Source organism: Narcine bancroftii, chromosome 7, assembly GCF_036971445.1.
Source record: "Narcine bancroftii isolate sNarBan1 chromosome 7, sNarBan1.hap1, whole genome shotgun sequence".
Taxonomy (NCBI): Eukaryota; Metazoa; Chordata; class Chondrichthyes; order Torpediniformes; family Narcinidae; genus Narcine; species Narcine bancroftii.
The window spans coordinates 14,787,828-14,804,049 of NC_091475.1; the positions used below are offsets into that span (position 1 = coordinate 14,787,828).

The following is a 16,222-nucleotide window of genomic DNA, read 5'->3' on the forward strand; positions in this document are numbered from 1 at the left end:
GTTCCAGCTTGAACCCTCTTGCCCAAATCTGTTCTCCACCCCCCCACCCCTGACCTTTTCTCCCAAAGCATTGACAACACTGGAAAAGACGATCTCCCTGCTTGTTGTTTCTAAATGTTCCCCACTGTTAACACATCCCACTGTCAACACTCGTTCCAACTTGTAGTCAGGGCGAATTGTATTTCGCGGACGCACTATTATATTTAACACAATCTCACCGGGATAATTAAAATTTCCATTGATTCCAGTTACAGAGGATAACACAGAGTTGGAGATCATTTTTGGAAGTGAATAAAGAAGAAAGGGCAGCATTTTTTTTTCAGTCTAGGGAAAAGAAAGGAGAAGGGTGAACGACTGTGAGATGGGGTCTGAACTTACTTTGTGGAACCATCGATTGCTCTTTTCTTGATAGTTTTCAGCATTGCATGTTCTAAAGTCCACTATGGTCTTGTGGCCCCTTTTCAAAATCAAAATCAAGGCAGTTTGTCCAAGATGTTTCCCAGGGCAGTCACTGGATGAATATTCAGGTAATTGCTGCATGTCAGAAACGTGCAGTTGATTTGGAAAATTATTCCACCTGGCCAAGAAGGCAGGTTGGGCATTTACTTGGCTCATTTAATCTCTTATTATGCCAGATTATTGCTATTTCACCCGTTTTCTTTTGCCGTTTTGAGTGCCTGTCGATAGAGCGCTGGCTGTAAGTGAATGAGAGAATGACAGAATTCTACTGAAAGTCTTCTCAATGTGTTTTCAGTGCACTTCTATGGCGCACCATTCCTCTCATGCTCTTCTCCAACCTGAAACAATGTGGTTCATTTCTACTACTTTATAAATAGTTTTGGCGCTTCGCTGATTTCATTAGCACAACAGAAAAGAATTGCCCGGCTGACTTACTCGCTCAGAACTTTTCATCTGCTGGAAGGCTACCTGCAATTTTTAATGAAATCAAACAAACACGAAGGAGGAAGGAGAATAATGAAGCTCGTTGTTTTGTTGTCAGTTTAAGACCATAATGTATAGGACCAGAGTTTCTGGGCTTCAGCCTACTCAGCCACTGACAAGTTGAACAATAATTTGTTGTTCTTGTGAGGCCTTATGAGGTTATTTGTCTCCTCGATGCCTATTGCAAGGCCTATCCCATCATACAGTTCAACTCATATGTCAAACACAAGCATTTGTTTGCAATGAGGCCATAACTGCATAGGGGCATATTTGAATGGCAAACTTTATGTCTCCACTGACTGCTTCACTGAAACATTCAAGAGAATAAGCCAGCTATTAAACTTTCTGAGGTCCACGACCAACCCACCCCTGCTGCTCAACACCATCTGTGACGATCGTGGTATATATCCTTCTCCATATCTTGGAACCACTTCTCATGAAAGGCAGACATTGATGAAATTTATCATTACATCCAATTTACTGCTGAGGAAAAGGATGTTCAAAGATGATGCCAAGTTAATGATCTACTGAATCACACTCCTATGTACTGTGCCATCATATACAACCTACAGTAGGCATCTCACAGCAATTTCTGCAAAGTCTTCCACATGAATCATTGGGATATTTGAACCGATGCTGGTAATTTCTTCCGTGACAACATCCCAGCAATAAAGCTATGACCATGTTTTATTAAATCCGCTGACACCAGACCCTTGAAACACTCCATTCCCAGTGTCGTAAATGGAAATAAGAAAACCGCAAACCCCATCAATCTGAAATACAAACAGAAGCACTGCAGTACCTTGTCAGGTAAGGCAGCATCTGTGGAAGGAGAAACATTCATGAAATGTTAACACTGTTGCATTGACTTATATTTTGTGTTTTTCTCTCTAACTTGTTAGATTAGAGTGAGAATGTAACCTCCATGCTGGGACTCCACCTGAAACAGGTGGTCTATGCACAGGTGGATGGGATGAAGTTGCAAGTGGAGGCAGGGGGAGGGATCCAGTCTCCCTATTGGCACAAGTCCATCCAGGCAGCAGAGTTGGCTTTGGAGCTTTGTGGTCAGTCTGCCCCGTGGAGGAGACCAAATATTGGTCAGCCCCTTAGAGAAAGCAGAGCTAGCTCTGGAGAGCAGGGAATGGTCATCCCCATAGAGGAGGCGGGGTTAGCTGCGGAGAGCGGTGATTGGCCAACCCCATAGAGGAGGCGGAGTTAACTGCGGAGAGTGGTGATTGGCCAACCCCGTGGAGGAGGCGGGGTTAACTCCGGAGAGTGGTGATTGGCCAACCCCGTGGAGGAGGCGGGGTTAACTGCGGAGCGAGGGGATTGGGCTAGTCCCCACGGCGGAGGCGGGGTTAACTGCGGAGAGTGGTGATTGGCCAACCCCATTGAGGAGGCGGAGTTAACTGCGGAGAGTGGTGATTGGCCAACCCTGTGGAGGAGGCGGGGTTAACTGCGGAAAGTGGAGATTGGACAGTCGCCTCGGCGGAGGCGGGGTTAACTGCGGAGAGTGGAGATTGGCCAACCCCGTGGAGGAGGCGGGGTTAACTGCGGAGAGTGGTGATTGGCCAACTCTGTGGAGGAGGCGGGGTTAACTGCGGAGAGTGATGATTGGCCATCCCGTGGAGGAGGCGGGGTTAACTGCGGAGCGAGGGGATTGGCCAACCCCGTGGAGGAGGCGGGGTTAACTGCAGAGCGAGGGGATTGGCCAACCCCGTGGAGGAGGCGGGGTTAACTGCGGAGCGAGGGGATTGGCCAACCCCGTGGAGGAGGCGGGGTTAACTGCGGAGCGAGGGGATTGGCCAACCCCGTGGAGGAGGCGGGGCTTGCCGCGGAGCGAGGGGATTGGCCAGTCCCCACGGCAGAGGCGGGGTGAGCACCGACGATGAGGTGCCCCCGATCGCCATGTTGATCACGCTGTGCTACCTTTACCTGTGGCTTCGCTTCCAGAAATGTTACGCGATGCTCATCAGCCGGGCCGTGCGGCGTCTCCACCAGCGGGCCAGCCTGGCCTTCGTCGTGGTGCCACCGGACGGCGACGCCGGGCCTCGGCTTGGCGGCGCAGCCGTCCCGGGGAAAGTGCGCGTCCGACTGGCCGACAGAGCTTTCCTCTCATCGGAGCCCCACAGGGTGAGCGCGTCGATAATGTACCTGTCGCTGAAAGGACGTCGCTAGCAAACGGGTCCTTGCAGATTTCCGCTGGATGGGGAGCTGGTTCCCTCGGGAAATGGGTGATGTGGCTCGTACTTCACCCCTTTCACTTGTTCCCCTTTCGAATTGCTCCTTTTTACAGATAGATTTATATTTATTGATACCATCTTGAGATAGTCATTGGTGAGGGAGACGATTAAAGTATTATAATACAGAAAAGCATCCAAACTAGTAATAGGGCGTTAAACCCTATTTGCCCTATTGTAGGGATCAACATACACAGTGGGTTAAATATCCCTCCATGCCATCCTGACATGCCTTTTTCCTGCTAATTGGGAGTGTGAGAAACAGAAGGACCTTCACAGAAATTGCTCGAGAAAAAACTTGAGAACAAAGAACATTTATTAGACAACCATGCAAAGTTGGGTGCTTCCCCTTACCCTGGGAATACACACACACTGGGGCTCACCCAACTTTTATACAGTTCATTTCAGTATAGGAATACCCTCCCCCTTACGTTCTTCTGCCTCCTGGATGAGTTTGGCATTAGGCAATCCTGTCTGCCTCCGTGCTGTTTCTGTGAACTTGGAGGACCAGGGGGTATCCTGTCTGTGTCCCATCATGTCATTGTCCTTATTCACAAACCTGCCTTTGTCCTTATTCACACCTTCCCGACCCTCAGGGCTTACTAACTTCTTATATGCAGAACTTGCTAATTCTGTCTCTTCTTTGGCTTGGCTTTGCGGACGAAGATTTATGGAGGGGGTAAATGTCCACGTCAGCTGCAGGCTCGTTTGTGGCTGACAAGTCCGATGCGGGACAGGCAGACACAGTTGCAGGGGAAAATTGGTGGGTTGGGTGTTGGGTTTTTCCTCCTTTGCCTTTTGTCAGTGAGGTGGGCTCTGAGGTCTTCTTCAAAGGAGGTTGCTGCCCACCGAACTGTGAGGCGCCAAGATGCACGGTTTGAGGCGATATCAGCCCACTGGCGGTGGTCAATGTGGCAGGCACCAAGAGATTTCTTGAGGCAGTCCTTGTACCTTTTCTTTGGTGCACCTCTGTCACGGTGGCCTTACTAATTACATATACGGAACTTGCTGATTCTGTCTAAGGCTAGAAGACCCTTATCTTATTCAGACTAACTTTACTTCCTACATTCTATTATCTATCCTTATCCTATTCATACTGGCTTTATTCATTACACATATATCCATACTAGTTGTCTTCATCTTTCATATTTTCATATTAGTTTTACTCATCTCTCACAGTAGGGCAAAAAGTAAAACTGTGCACAGTAAGAACTGTAAATGGATAACGAATGGAAGCAGACTGTGCAAGGCAGGGAGAGCAAATAAAGTGCACGAGTAAGAGTCCTTAGATTAGTCCCTAGCTTCCCCCCCCCCCCCTTTGCACTTGCAGGTGATGCCAGGGATTAGCCGCCAAGGGTCCAGTGTGAAAGCCAAATCAGCTCAATGCCAGCATCAGATGATGCCACCTCACGCCGGGGATTGGCGGCCTCGACTCCCAGTACAATACAGTTGCAATCAGGCAAGTGTGAAACGGGCAATTGCATTCTGGGGGTTGAAAGGATTCAAGGTTTTGCGTGAGTGCAGGAACGTGAAGGAGGAAAAAATTAAAATGAAGGTATAAACTTTGCTGCAGGAAAGTTGCAGCGATAGAAAGAGAAAGGGGGAAATAGCAATAGCAGACAATTTATAAAGATCGTGGGGAACTCGCAATGGTGGACCTGGCTTCTCAGAATGCCATGTGGCTGAGAAGCCTCTCCATGAATGCTCCATGCATGCAGCCATGCATTCTCTGCTGTTTGAAATTCTGGGAGGGCAGGTCCGCCATTGCTTTTTCCTACGGTATTTATAAATTGTATGCAATAGTGCTACCAACTTTCCCACGCTGTATAAATTGTGCGCTAAAGCACGACCAACTTGCCCGCGATTGTGAGCACTTTCCCACAGACCCTTATAAAGGTTTATGTAGGTTGGCACAACAACAACAGGGGTTGAAGGGCTCGTACTGTGCTATACATAAAGCTTAATTGTGTAATAATTAGGCATGATTAATCAATGCTTTGATCAGGATTTAGGGCAGGCCTACCATTGCTCGATGGGTCATGACATCACCGGTAGAAGATAGATCAGTCCTTGCTCAGGGGATGGCTCCTTGCAAGTGTTTAGTGACCCAGTTAGGAGCGGTCAAGTGTGAAAAGCCAAACCTCCGTTCCTATCCCATGACACTGAATGGCCAAGTTAGTGGGACACAAGTGTGAAAGGGGCTCTTGATTGAGTTAGTTGTTGAGGAGTCTCTTGGTAGAGAGGTAGAAACTGTTCCTGAACCTGGGGTGGGATACCTAGACCTCTTTCCTGATGGTAGCAGCAAGAGTAGAGCGTGTGCTGGGTGGTGTGGGTCTTTGAAGATTGCTGCTGCCCTCCGACAGCAGTGTTCCCTGTAGATGTTCTCAATAGTGGTGAGGGTTTTGCCTGTAATGTCCTAGGCTGTGTCCATTACCTCTTAGATGGCTTTATGCTCAGGGATATTGGTGTTCCCATACCAGACCATGATGCAGTTGGGCAGCACACTTTCCACCACACATCTGCAGAAATTTGCCAGGATTTCTGGTGTCATACCAAACCTTCGCAAACTCCTGAGGAAATCGAGGCGCTGATGTGCTTTCTTCGTGATGCAATTAGTGTGTTGGGTCCAGGGATGATCCTCCAAAATGGTGACTCACAAAGACCTAAATGTACTCAACTTCTGCACCTCTGATACCCCAATGATCACTGGATTGTATACCTCTGACTTTCCTTTCCCGAAGTCAGCAATAAGCTCCTTAGTTTTAGTGATGTTGAGTGCAAGGCTGTTGTTGGTGCACCATTCAGCCAAGGTTTCATTCTCCCTCCTGTGTGCTGACTCGTCCCCTTCCTTTACACCACCTACTACTGTGGTATCATCAGTAAATTTGTAGATGCTGTTATTGCCATACCGAGCTACATGGTCGTGGGTGTAAAGTGAATAGAGCAGGGTCCTAAGAACACTGCCCTGTGGTGCTCCAGTACTGATGGAGATTGTGGAGGAAAAGTTCTTGCCAATCTTCACTGATTGTAGTCTGGAGGTGAGGAAATCCATATTCCAATTACACAGTGGGGTGTTTACTCCCAGGTCTTGGAGTTTGCTGATCAGTTTTGAGGGGATGATTATGTTAAATGCCAAACTGTAACCGATAAAGAGCATCTTTGCTGTACAGATGTTCTAGGGCTTTGTTTAGGACTAGTGAGATGGCATCTGCCGTAGATCTGTTGCAGTGATAGGCAAACTGGAATGGATCTATATCACTGCTCAGACAGGAGCTGATATACTTCATCGCCAGCCTTTCAAAACACTTGATCACAGTTGATTTAAGTGCTACTGGTCAATAGTTGCCCATTGTGCTACTCAAGCCATGTTTGCTTAACTTTAGTTTTTAAGTTTGAAATAAAGTAAATGGGGGCAGATCCATGTTTGTGGGGAGGTATCTGCCTTTAAAAATGGGCTGTTTTGTCTTTTGGGTTTTCAATATGTTAGATACCCAAATACTCAGGAAAGGTTGTTTGAGGTTCTCATTAATCTTTTAATAGGGAACTGAAAGCATTTTGGTTTATTAATTCCAGAAGGAGATTAAAGGTGAACTATTGGTAAATATTTGTTTTATGTTGTTTAAATGTATAATTCATGCTTAGAATGATGCCAAGACCAAGGAGTAGATTAACATTGACAGGTGAACATACAGTAATAGTGATTAAAGGAAGCTTGAGAAATTATTAAATTGAGACACAAGGCCCTTCCACACGCGTCCCACTAAATTGGCCGTTCAATGTCCTGGGATAGGAATGGGGGTTTGGCTTTTCACACTTGACCACTTCTTACTGGGACACTGAACGCTTTCACACTTGCAAGGAGCCGTCCCCGGGGTTAGAGCTGTTCTAGCTCCTACCGGTGACGTCATGACGCATCAAGTGATGGTGGACCTGCCCTAAATCCTGATTAATGTATTATGATCTTATATTTGAAGAAAATTAATCATGCCTAATTATAACATAATTAGAGTTTTATGTACAGCACAGTATGAGCCCTTCAGCCCCTGTTATTGTTGTGCCGATCTATATAAACCTTTAAAAGGGACCGTGAGAAAATTGGTAGTGCTATAGAGCTCAATTTATACAGTTAGGAAAGTTTGTAGTGCTATAGTGCACAATTTAAGTAGCTTGGGAAAGTTGGTAGCACTATCGTGTACGATTTACAGCGTGGGAAAGTTGGTCGCGCTATCTCATACAATTTATAAATACCGTGAGAAAAATCGATGCACTCCCAGAATTCCATGCGGCAGAGTAAAGGCTGTATGCCCGGCTGCATGCATGGCATTCTGGGAAGTCAGGTCTGCCATTGCTTTACTGCAACTTTCCCATGGCAAAGTTTATACCTTCATTTTAATCTTCCTTCACGTTCCTGAACTCATACAAAAACTTGGATAATTTCAATCCCACAATGCAATTTCCCGTTTCACACTTGTCTGATTGCAATGCAGACATCGAGGATTGTACTAAGGGTCAAGGCTGTCAATCTCTGGCATGAGATGACGTCATCTGACACTAGCATTGAGCTGATTTTGCTTTCACAATAGGCACTTTAAAGACTGGTGTTTAATTCCTGGGATCATTTGCAAGTGTGAAAAGGGCTATACACAATTCTGAGGGGGATTGACTAGGTGAATGATTAGAAGATATTTTTCCTCTGCCATAAGACATCAAAGTAGAAATAGACTATTCAGCCCATTGAGTCTGCACACCTTTAAATCATGAGCTGAACCATTTTACCCCTCAGCTCCACTGCTCAGCCTTCTCACCATACCCTTTGATGTCCTGGCTAATGAACCTACCAATCTCTGCTTTAAATACACTTAGAGACTTAACCTCTACAACCGCCTGTGGCAACAAATTCCACAGATTTACACCCTCTAGCTAAACATCTCTATTCTAAGTGAACACCCTTCAATCCTAAAGTTGTGCCCTCTTGTCCTAGACTCTCACAGCATGGGAAACAACCTTTCTACAGACCCTTTTCTAGTGGCATCCCAGTTAATTGGCTGTGCGGTATCTCAGGATAGGAAGCCCTTTGTGCCATTTCCACTAGGCCACCCTTAACTGGGACACTAATTGCTTTTCCACTGAACACATTCATCCCTGGGGATCGGAGTGTTCTACTTTCAACTGGAAATGGGTGACTTTCTGCTGTCCCTTTTCTACTGGTTTTATCAGCATGCCGGCATCAGCAAACGCCAGGGATAGGAGTAGGGATAGAGGAGGTTCATCCCCGGTGTGAAAATGATGTCATTTGATGCTGGCGCTCGGACAATATTCCTTTTCCACTGGGCTCTGTTCCAGTAAATTCCCAGTTAATTCCTGGGACAGGGTGCCAGTGGAAAAGGGGCTCTTGTCCATGCCTTTCAAAATGTTTCAATAAGATCCCCCCTCATTCTCTGAAATTCCAAGAACAGGCCAAGAACCGTCAAACATTTCTCGCATGATAACACTTTCTCATATCCTCCGTGGAGAATTGTTTATATACTTGATAACTTTAACCCTTGTTTGATTAGTTTCATCCTTGATACTATTGATTAATTCAATTTCAATACTGGCTTGATTTAAAAAGTTATCAACACTAAATGTCTTCATCCATCTGTCCAATTATACATTACTTTTTGCTTAGTGATTTTTTTTTTCCTCCACAAGCTTTTTTGTGCAGTGTGCCATGTTAGTTTCTCTGATCCATTGCTGTTAATGGGTAGTAATCCTCTTTGTGAAGCCAACATCTCTGGAAGCCCCTTCCTACACATTTTATGTGCACTACAGTGGATAGCACAGCAGCAATGTGAAAACTATTGAGCTCCTTCATTGTGTTGGAATTTCTTTTTTGCCTGAAAGTGATTTATATTACTTGAAGTTTGTGTAGTAATTCATTAAAAAGTCGACAAATGGTTTGTTATTGTATCTTTCTAATGTGGTTTCCCAATCTATTGTGATCAACTTCCGATCTGCCCACTGTCCTTGCCATATCTAATTCCACTTGATACCTCGTATCAAGGCTCCACAATCTGCAGCCTTTGTTGTCTCCATATCACCTTCCAGATTTTGATGCTAATTCCACCCTTCCTTCCCTCACCTGGCTTCTGTTTATGTCTCGTTAGACCTTGATGAAGGGCTCAAGCCTAAAACATTGGTTATGTTCTTTTATCTCTTCTATGTAAAGGACACTGAGGTTTTCCAGCATTATGCTTTTACTTCACTCATGGTACTTTTACTCCTTCTGTTTATCATTTGCTCTTCACCTGGATTTGCCTATTGCTTGTCAGCTCCTGCCTCACCCCTCTCTCACCTATTTATACTGGCTATCTCCCCTTTACATTCTCAGACCTGAATTGGCATCTTGAAATGTCAACCATACCTTTGCAGCCATTGATGTTGCCTGACCCACTCAGTTCCTGAAGAAGCTCGCACTTTACTCCAGATTCCAGGATCTGCTGTTTCCATTTTTTTAGTATTCTGATTATATAATAAGAGATATTTAATTTAGACATACAGCATGGTAACAGTGCTTCCAGCCTACAAGCCCACGCTGCCCAAATACCCCAATTAGCCTATGATCCTGAAGGGTGGGAGGAAACTGGAATGCCTGAAGGAAACTCACGCAAACACAAGGAGAGCGTACAAACTCCTTACAGACTGTGGCAAATTCAAACCCCCATTGCTGGTGCCTTTTAATAGTGTTACACCAAATGCTATGCTGACCAACCAAAGATTATTGGACAATCCTTGCAACATCCATCTCTAATTTAATTTACATTTTCCTCTATGGAGGGTCTATGTAGACCACTCTCTATTTTTCTGCTTCTTTATTTTTTTTTAATGCCACCCTAATTAATCCTACTTGGATTTCTGAGCTAGGATCTTTCCTTTCTACTGTCTTTTTCCAATTCTACCCCTTCTAAAAGTTAAGTATTTTGAAAAACTCAGTTCCCAGCTTTGGTCACTTTCCAATCACGTGTGTAATGGTATATTGTGCCCATTTATTTTTATTTGTGTTATTATTTCATCTACATACAAAAGCGACATTTGGATAAAAAGCCATCAATTTTATCCTTGTACTTTTTTTTCCCTGTTCTCATTTTGTTTGGGGTGTACTACCATGTTTATATGCAATGCACATTAATGACAGCCAGCATATTTCACCACCTCACATGCACAAATTTAATTTGCTATTTATTGTCTTTATTGACCAGTAAATGACCAATATTATCGTCAACATAATCTTTGATGAACTTCTCTACATGTGACACTGATTGCAATCTGTTGAAGCAAAAGCGAAGTAGCGTATAATATGCCATCTCAATTGAATATGATACGTGACAGGAGATCAAATACAAAACATAATTTGATAAAGATTTATATGGTGTTTAAAATTGGGGAATTGGAGCATGAATTGGTTGATGCCGAATATTGTGTTCTAACTCATTTGGCTGTAGAGATAGGATTATGCTTCCTTATCGTGGTATTGTAAAATAAAAATGCAAAAGCTGCAAAAAAGTATTTTCCTCTAGCTAAGATGTGCCATCAGTATTGGCTAATTAATTAACAAACAATATCCAACCAAAGATAGAATAACTTTGAAAAATCCAGATTTGGGTGGTATCGCATGATAATAGGCCAGCACAACAATGTGAAAACCTTCAAGCTCCTCCATTGCAAGTTAGAAGTGCTTGCAGCTTTAGAGACCATCCAGGGAATTATAAAAGGTAAAAAAATAAAATGAAACTTGTTTAACATTTCCACATTGAAATATTATTGACTGTATTTCTAGTATTTGCATATACATTGGTCATTTGGGTCCAGTCTGAGCTTTTAAGAGGTAATTTTGTGTGTGATGGTGATAAAGGTGGCGTTTACAAGCCTGACCACAGAGACTTTTGCATCTTTGCTTGGGAATAGAGCTTGAGATTTGGCCATGACAGTTAATGATGTTGGATGAAAATATGAACTGCTGTGGCTTTTTGCTTATCTTTAGTTCTACAGAATATGGTAAGACAATGTTGAATACCATGTGTATTGCAGGAATGTAGAGCTCTCGGAGCATGAAGAATCTTCGGTAATGGTCAACATTTCTGAAGCAAGAGCCTTGAATGCAGCTCCATTTCACAGTTGGCAGGAAGAGTAATGTGTGCTCAAAACAATTTTAACACAAAATATATATTCATTGAATAGTGGAAAAAACATCAGTGGCAGAACTTTTTGTTCATTGAGGTGTCAGTTGGATGTTTTGTATTTCAAGAAATAATTAAAACAGTGGAATATTCTCGTCAAGAAACTGCATGGTCCTGACAAAACTGCTCGAGCCATATTGTGTTTTTGAGATCTGAATATGGGCTCCTGTTGTTCTGTTTCTCCTCAAACCATGGTTGAAATGGTCCTGCAAAATTGTAATAATTGGATTGTATGTTTGTCAGCTATTTCCAAATGGCAGTGAGGGAGTGCTGGTGATAATGTTTTGTCTTCCCCAAACATGTTGATGTCAGCTAATTGGAGATTAAAATAAAATTGATTTGAGCTTCAATGCAGTGAAAAGTTAGCTTAATGTGGGCCCTTTTTTAAAAAACAATCTTTCAGAGGAATTTTCGATTTTGCAGTTTTTAAATTTACTTAGTAAGACATATGAGGTGGAAGGGAGGGCGAACCATCAGAAGTGAGTCTGCAGAAATTCCAGTGATGGTTATTGCTGACCTTCCTTCTTTAGTGACATTTAATGATTGACAATAATGTTCCATGAATGAAGGCCCCAGAGAAGTAGAACCAAGCTTGGATATAGTTTTAATCAACAGACGAATCTGTAGCAAATAAATACATTTCCAAAAATGTTCTCTATTCTTTGGGCTGCATATCTTGCATGTCAAATTAATGTTTTGTAAAGATTGTTTTTTTAAAAAATAACTATGTAAAATAGTTAAAAATAAAACTAGTTGTATTGGTCTTGGACTTTATCTGTAATTCTGACTGTCCTAGAGGATAATCACATTTAACATTTTCATTATGTGGATGCAAAAGTTAGAGACCAATCAGGCCTAGAATCAAATTCCTAATTATTGAAAACAAGATCTGTAAATCCATTGGTTTAATTGACAACAATTTATTTTTTTGTGTATGGCCCACTTTATTTTATCAACCAGAAATACACAATGGTGCAAAAAAAAATTTAGCATGTCCAGCTGATATCCTTTTCTACAAAAGAAACATTTTGATATTTCAGGCATTTCCCCTAATATTAATGTAGGATAATGCCTGAAGCATCAATGAGTTTACAGATCCTGACATTGAAGACACGTGACATCTTGTGCATTTTGTTTCATATTTCCTGCATGCACATTTGTAAGGCAGTATCAACCAACACATGGAGTTGCCAACATCCATGAATTATACGGTAAACATAAAAATGGCCCTGAAGTTGCTGACAGTAGATGCTCTTGATATACAGACTAAGAATTGTCATATGAGGAATCCCAGTGTTGAATTTTTCAGAGCTGCAGCCCTAGTCTTAATTGGGAAATCCCTGCTCAGATAATGATAAAGAGTTTATTGTCATACACATCGTACAATGTACATAAGCCTGGAATTCTTACTTGCTGCAACTGAATAGATAACTAAAGAAAAACTGTAAAAATAAATTAATTGAATTAAATTAATATAGATAATCAATACAAAAGATGGAGCCAGTGCTCCAGGCGGCGAGCGCAACCAAAGGCCAACAGCCCACACAGCGGCACTGGCCCAAACAAGTGGGTAACCAGCAAGGGCAACTTAAAGGCCAGTGACCCCAAAATGGCGCTGTCCTTGCTGTACAGCCAACAGACAAGGACGGTGCGCGGGGAAGAAGGGTATTGCTATGCAGGAAACTACCTGCGTGCAAGAAACTCTCTTGATATGCATATTGTGACATAATTGAGGGGGGGCCATGGCAGGAACAGTGCAAGTATAAAAGTCGGGCCTGATTCCTAATAAAACTCAGAGCTTAACCTGACTACACTAGGTGTGTGTCTTCTTTCAAGTAGCACACATCTACAGTAAAATAAATAATTACAGTAAAATCCTAGTGCAAATAATGGATTTGTAATAGTATACATAGTCCATGATTCATGGACCAAGGTGAGGGTCAAGAGTAAAGTAAAGCACGAAAGTCTGCAGACACAGTGGTTAAAATAAAAAGACAATGCTGGAGAATCTCAGCTGGTCAAACAGTGTACTTTATATAGCAAAAATAAAGATGCGTAACGAACGTTTCAGGCTTGAGCCCTTCATCAAGGTGAGGAAAAATGTCAGCAGGCGTCTGAACAAAATGGTAGTGGGGGAAGGTTAGGGGAGGAGAATAGCAGGAGGTGAAAAGGTGGGAGGGCACAGCCATAAGCAGGGGGAGGAGGGATATTCAAGAGTTTGATAGCCATCAGAAAGAAAGTGCTCTTGAACCTAGAAGTGCTGGTTTTCAGATTTCTGTACCTTCTGAGTAAAGGTAGCAGTGATAAGAGGTTATGGCAAGGGTGAATGGGGTCCATTATGAAATTGGCTGGCTTCTTAATGCAGTGCCTAATATAGATGTCTGCAATGGATGGGAGGTCAGAGTCTGTGATGGACCTGGCCATGTTTGCTACCTTCTGTGGCCTTCTGCATTCCTGGGCACTTTTGTGGCCAAACCAGGTTGTGATGCAACCAGTTAGTATACTTAGTAGAAAGTTTGATGGAGTAGCTGGCAACATTCCACATTTCCTCAGCCTCTTTGGAAAGTAGTGGTCCTGGTGTGCAGTACCTCACACTACGATGAGCAAACCATCCTAAATCTGAATCAGGAACTAGATTACAAAATGTATTTCAGAAGATGGGGAAGCAAGTTATCAAAATAGTCTAGCACTGAATGTTTTGGAATATCAGTTCATTAAGAATCAATAAAAATAAGAATCCAAATACTTTTGTTGTTAATACATTTATATCTGATGCAAGTAATCTACGCTGGATGGGTCACGTCTCCAGAATGGAGGACCATCGCCTTCCCAAGATCGTGTTATAGGGCGAGCTCTCCACTGGCCACCGTGACAGAGGTGCACCAAAGAAAAGGTACAAGGACTGCCTAAAGAAATCTCTTGGTGCCTGCCACATTGACCACCGCCAGTGGGCTGATAACGCCTCAAACCGTGCATCTTGGCGCCTCACAGTTTGGCGGGCAGCAACCTCCTTTGAAGAAGACCGCAGAGCCCACCTCACTGACAAAAGGCAAAGGAGGAAAAACCCAACACCCAACCCCAACCCACCAATTTTCCCCTGCAGCCACTGCAACCGTGTCTGCCTGTCCCGCATCGGACTTGTCAGCCACAAACGAGCCTGCAGCTGACGTGGACTTTTTACCCCCTCCATAAATCTTCGTCCGCGAAGCCAAGCCAAAGAAAGAAAGAAAAAATTTTAAAAAAGACTAAGTCATTTAGAGTTAAACAACAAAATTTGCAGATGCTGGGTTCAATTGACTTGCAACCCCTGGTACGTTTTTTGGAAGGTGGGAGGAGACCGGAGCCCCTGGGAAACCCCACGCAGACATGTGGAGGATGTACAAACCCCTTACAGACAGCATGGGATTCGAACCCAAGACCTGATCGCTGGCATTGTAACAGCTTTGTGCTAACCGCTACGCTAACTACCCCCTAATACATGAATGTACAAGAGAAACTCAGCAAGTTATGTAACAGCCATAGGAAGTAAAGCATCCATGTGCTGACTTTCCCTAGCATGTTTGTGCATTGAAGTTACTGAAGAGTAGCACAGTTAGCCCTCTTGAATGGAGATCTGTTTGCTTTAAACATCAGTGCTTAGAATTCTAAGTCTGAAACTAGTTAAGGTATTCCTTTTGATTTTCAAAGTACAATGGTGGTCGAAGAAAGATCACTGTCATTTCAAATTTCCTTATGTACTTTGCTAGCAGGCTAAGTCCGAACAAAGGCATCTCTTTGAACAAGCCTTTCAAATAGAACAATCATGTAAAACAGGCGTTAAAAGGGGGGAACAAAAACAATGCATAGAGGGAAATGGGTAAGACGTGGAGAAATCTAAGGGCAGAATCGATATTGTTTGGAAGCAGGCCATTCAGCCCTTAGAATTGATACTGACACCTAGCCGGGCAGTCCATACAGAATGCAATCCCATATTAAAGAATTGACCAACTGTAATAACATGGTCAGTGAGGTCATGAGGTCATGGTTGGACTACGGATGAGGTTAAATTTAGAATGAGATGGTGGCAAAGTAAATATTTGATTAAAGGAGGCTTCTAGAATGAATGGTTTGGAATAGAAAATGTTAGGATGGTATAAGTAGGTGGCCTAGTTGCAAAGTGAGTTTGGAAACTCAGATCAAGGATGATTACAGGACAGAATCATGTCAAATCCAATCCCCTCCTGATCAGTCATCAACAAAAGAATGTCAGATGTTACATAACAGTGCCCTTAAGCAGTACTTCTACACCAGCATCTATTTCCTAAAACCCAGTTTGTATTTCACCGGGCCTACTCAGCTCCAAACTTCATTGAAGGGTTAGTCCACACATGAATAATAGACCTGATTCCCAGAGGTGGGGTGAGCAATTGAAATCAGGGCACCTCACGACTGAGGAGCTATTGTACATTTAAGTACCTGAAATTGGGAATGAAGGGGAAAACTTTCTACTGACTGGAATCACATTGTCTACAAAGCTGAGTGGCACAAGTGCTTCCAAGTCATTCATCTTGGCTCTGAGGCATGACTGCAGAAGCCTCTCAGGGCACTGTTCTGAATCAAGCTTTAACTTGTTCATTTATGACCTTTCCACCAGCATAAAGGTGGTGTGGTGATGCAAGGTAATGTAAATTCATTCACATCTTATCAGACTTCTACACTCCTCTCTCTCAAACCCTTTGAATATACTCACTCTGCACTAATCCCAGTCCAGTCATTTTCTCAGAAGATGGACTAGTCTATGCCTGCAAAAGCACTCAGACACGGGATAATGTGTGAATTGAATGC

The 16,222-nt window shown here is 43.3% G+C and overlaps 1 protein-coding gene across 6 annotated transcripts in view; it reads left to right on the forward strand.

Annotated features, from left to right (window-relative positions):
* The first annotated feature begins 2,715 nt into the window (after positions 1 to 2,715).
* hlcs (holocarboxylase synthetase (biotin-(proprionyl-CoA-carboxylase (ATP-hydrolysing)) ligase)) overlaps positions 2,716 to 16,222 on the forward strand; it is a 128,786-nt gene continuing 115,279 nt past the window's right edge. For 2 of the 6 annotated variants that reach the window (XM_069888946.1, XM_069888951.1), the window contains exon 1: positions 2,716 to 3,075. In XM_069888946.1, coding sequence (XP_069745047.1) covers positions 2,851 to 3,075 — 225 coding nt within the window. In that variant the 5' untranslated portion in view covers positions 2,716 to 2,850. The remainder of the gene's footprint in view (positions 3,076 to 16,222) is intronic. The other 4 variants (XM_069888947.1, XM_069888948.1, XM_069888949.1 and 1 more) reach the window with 4 other exon arrangements.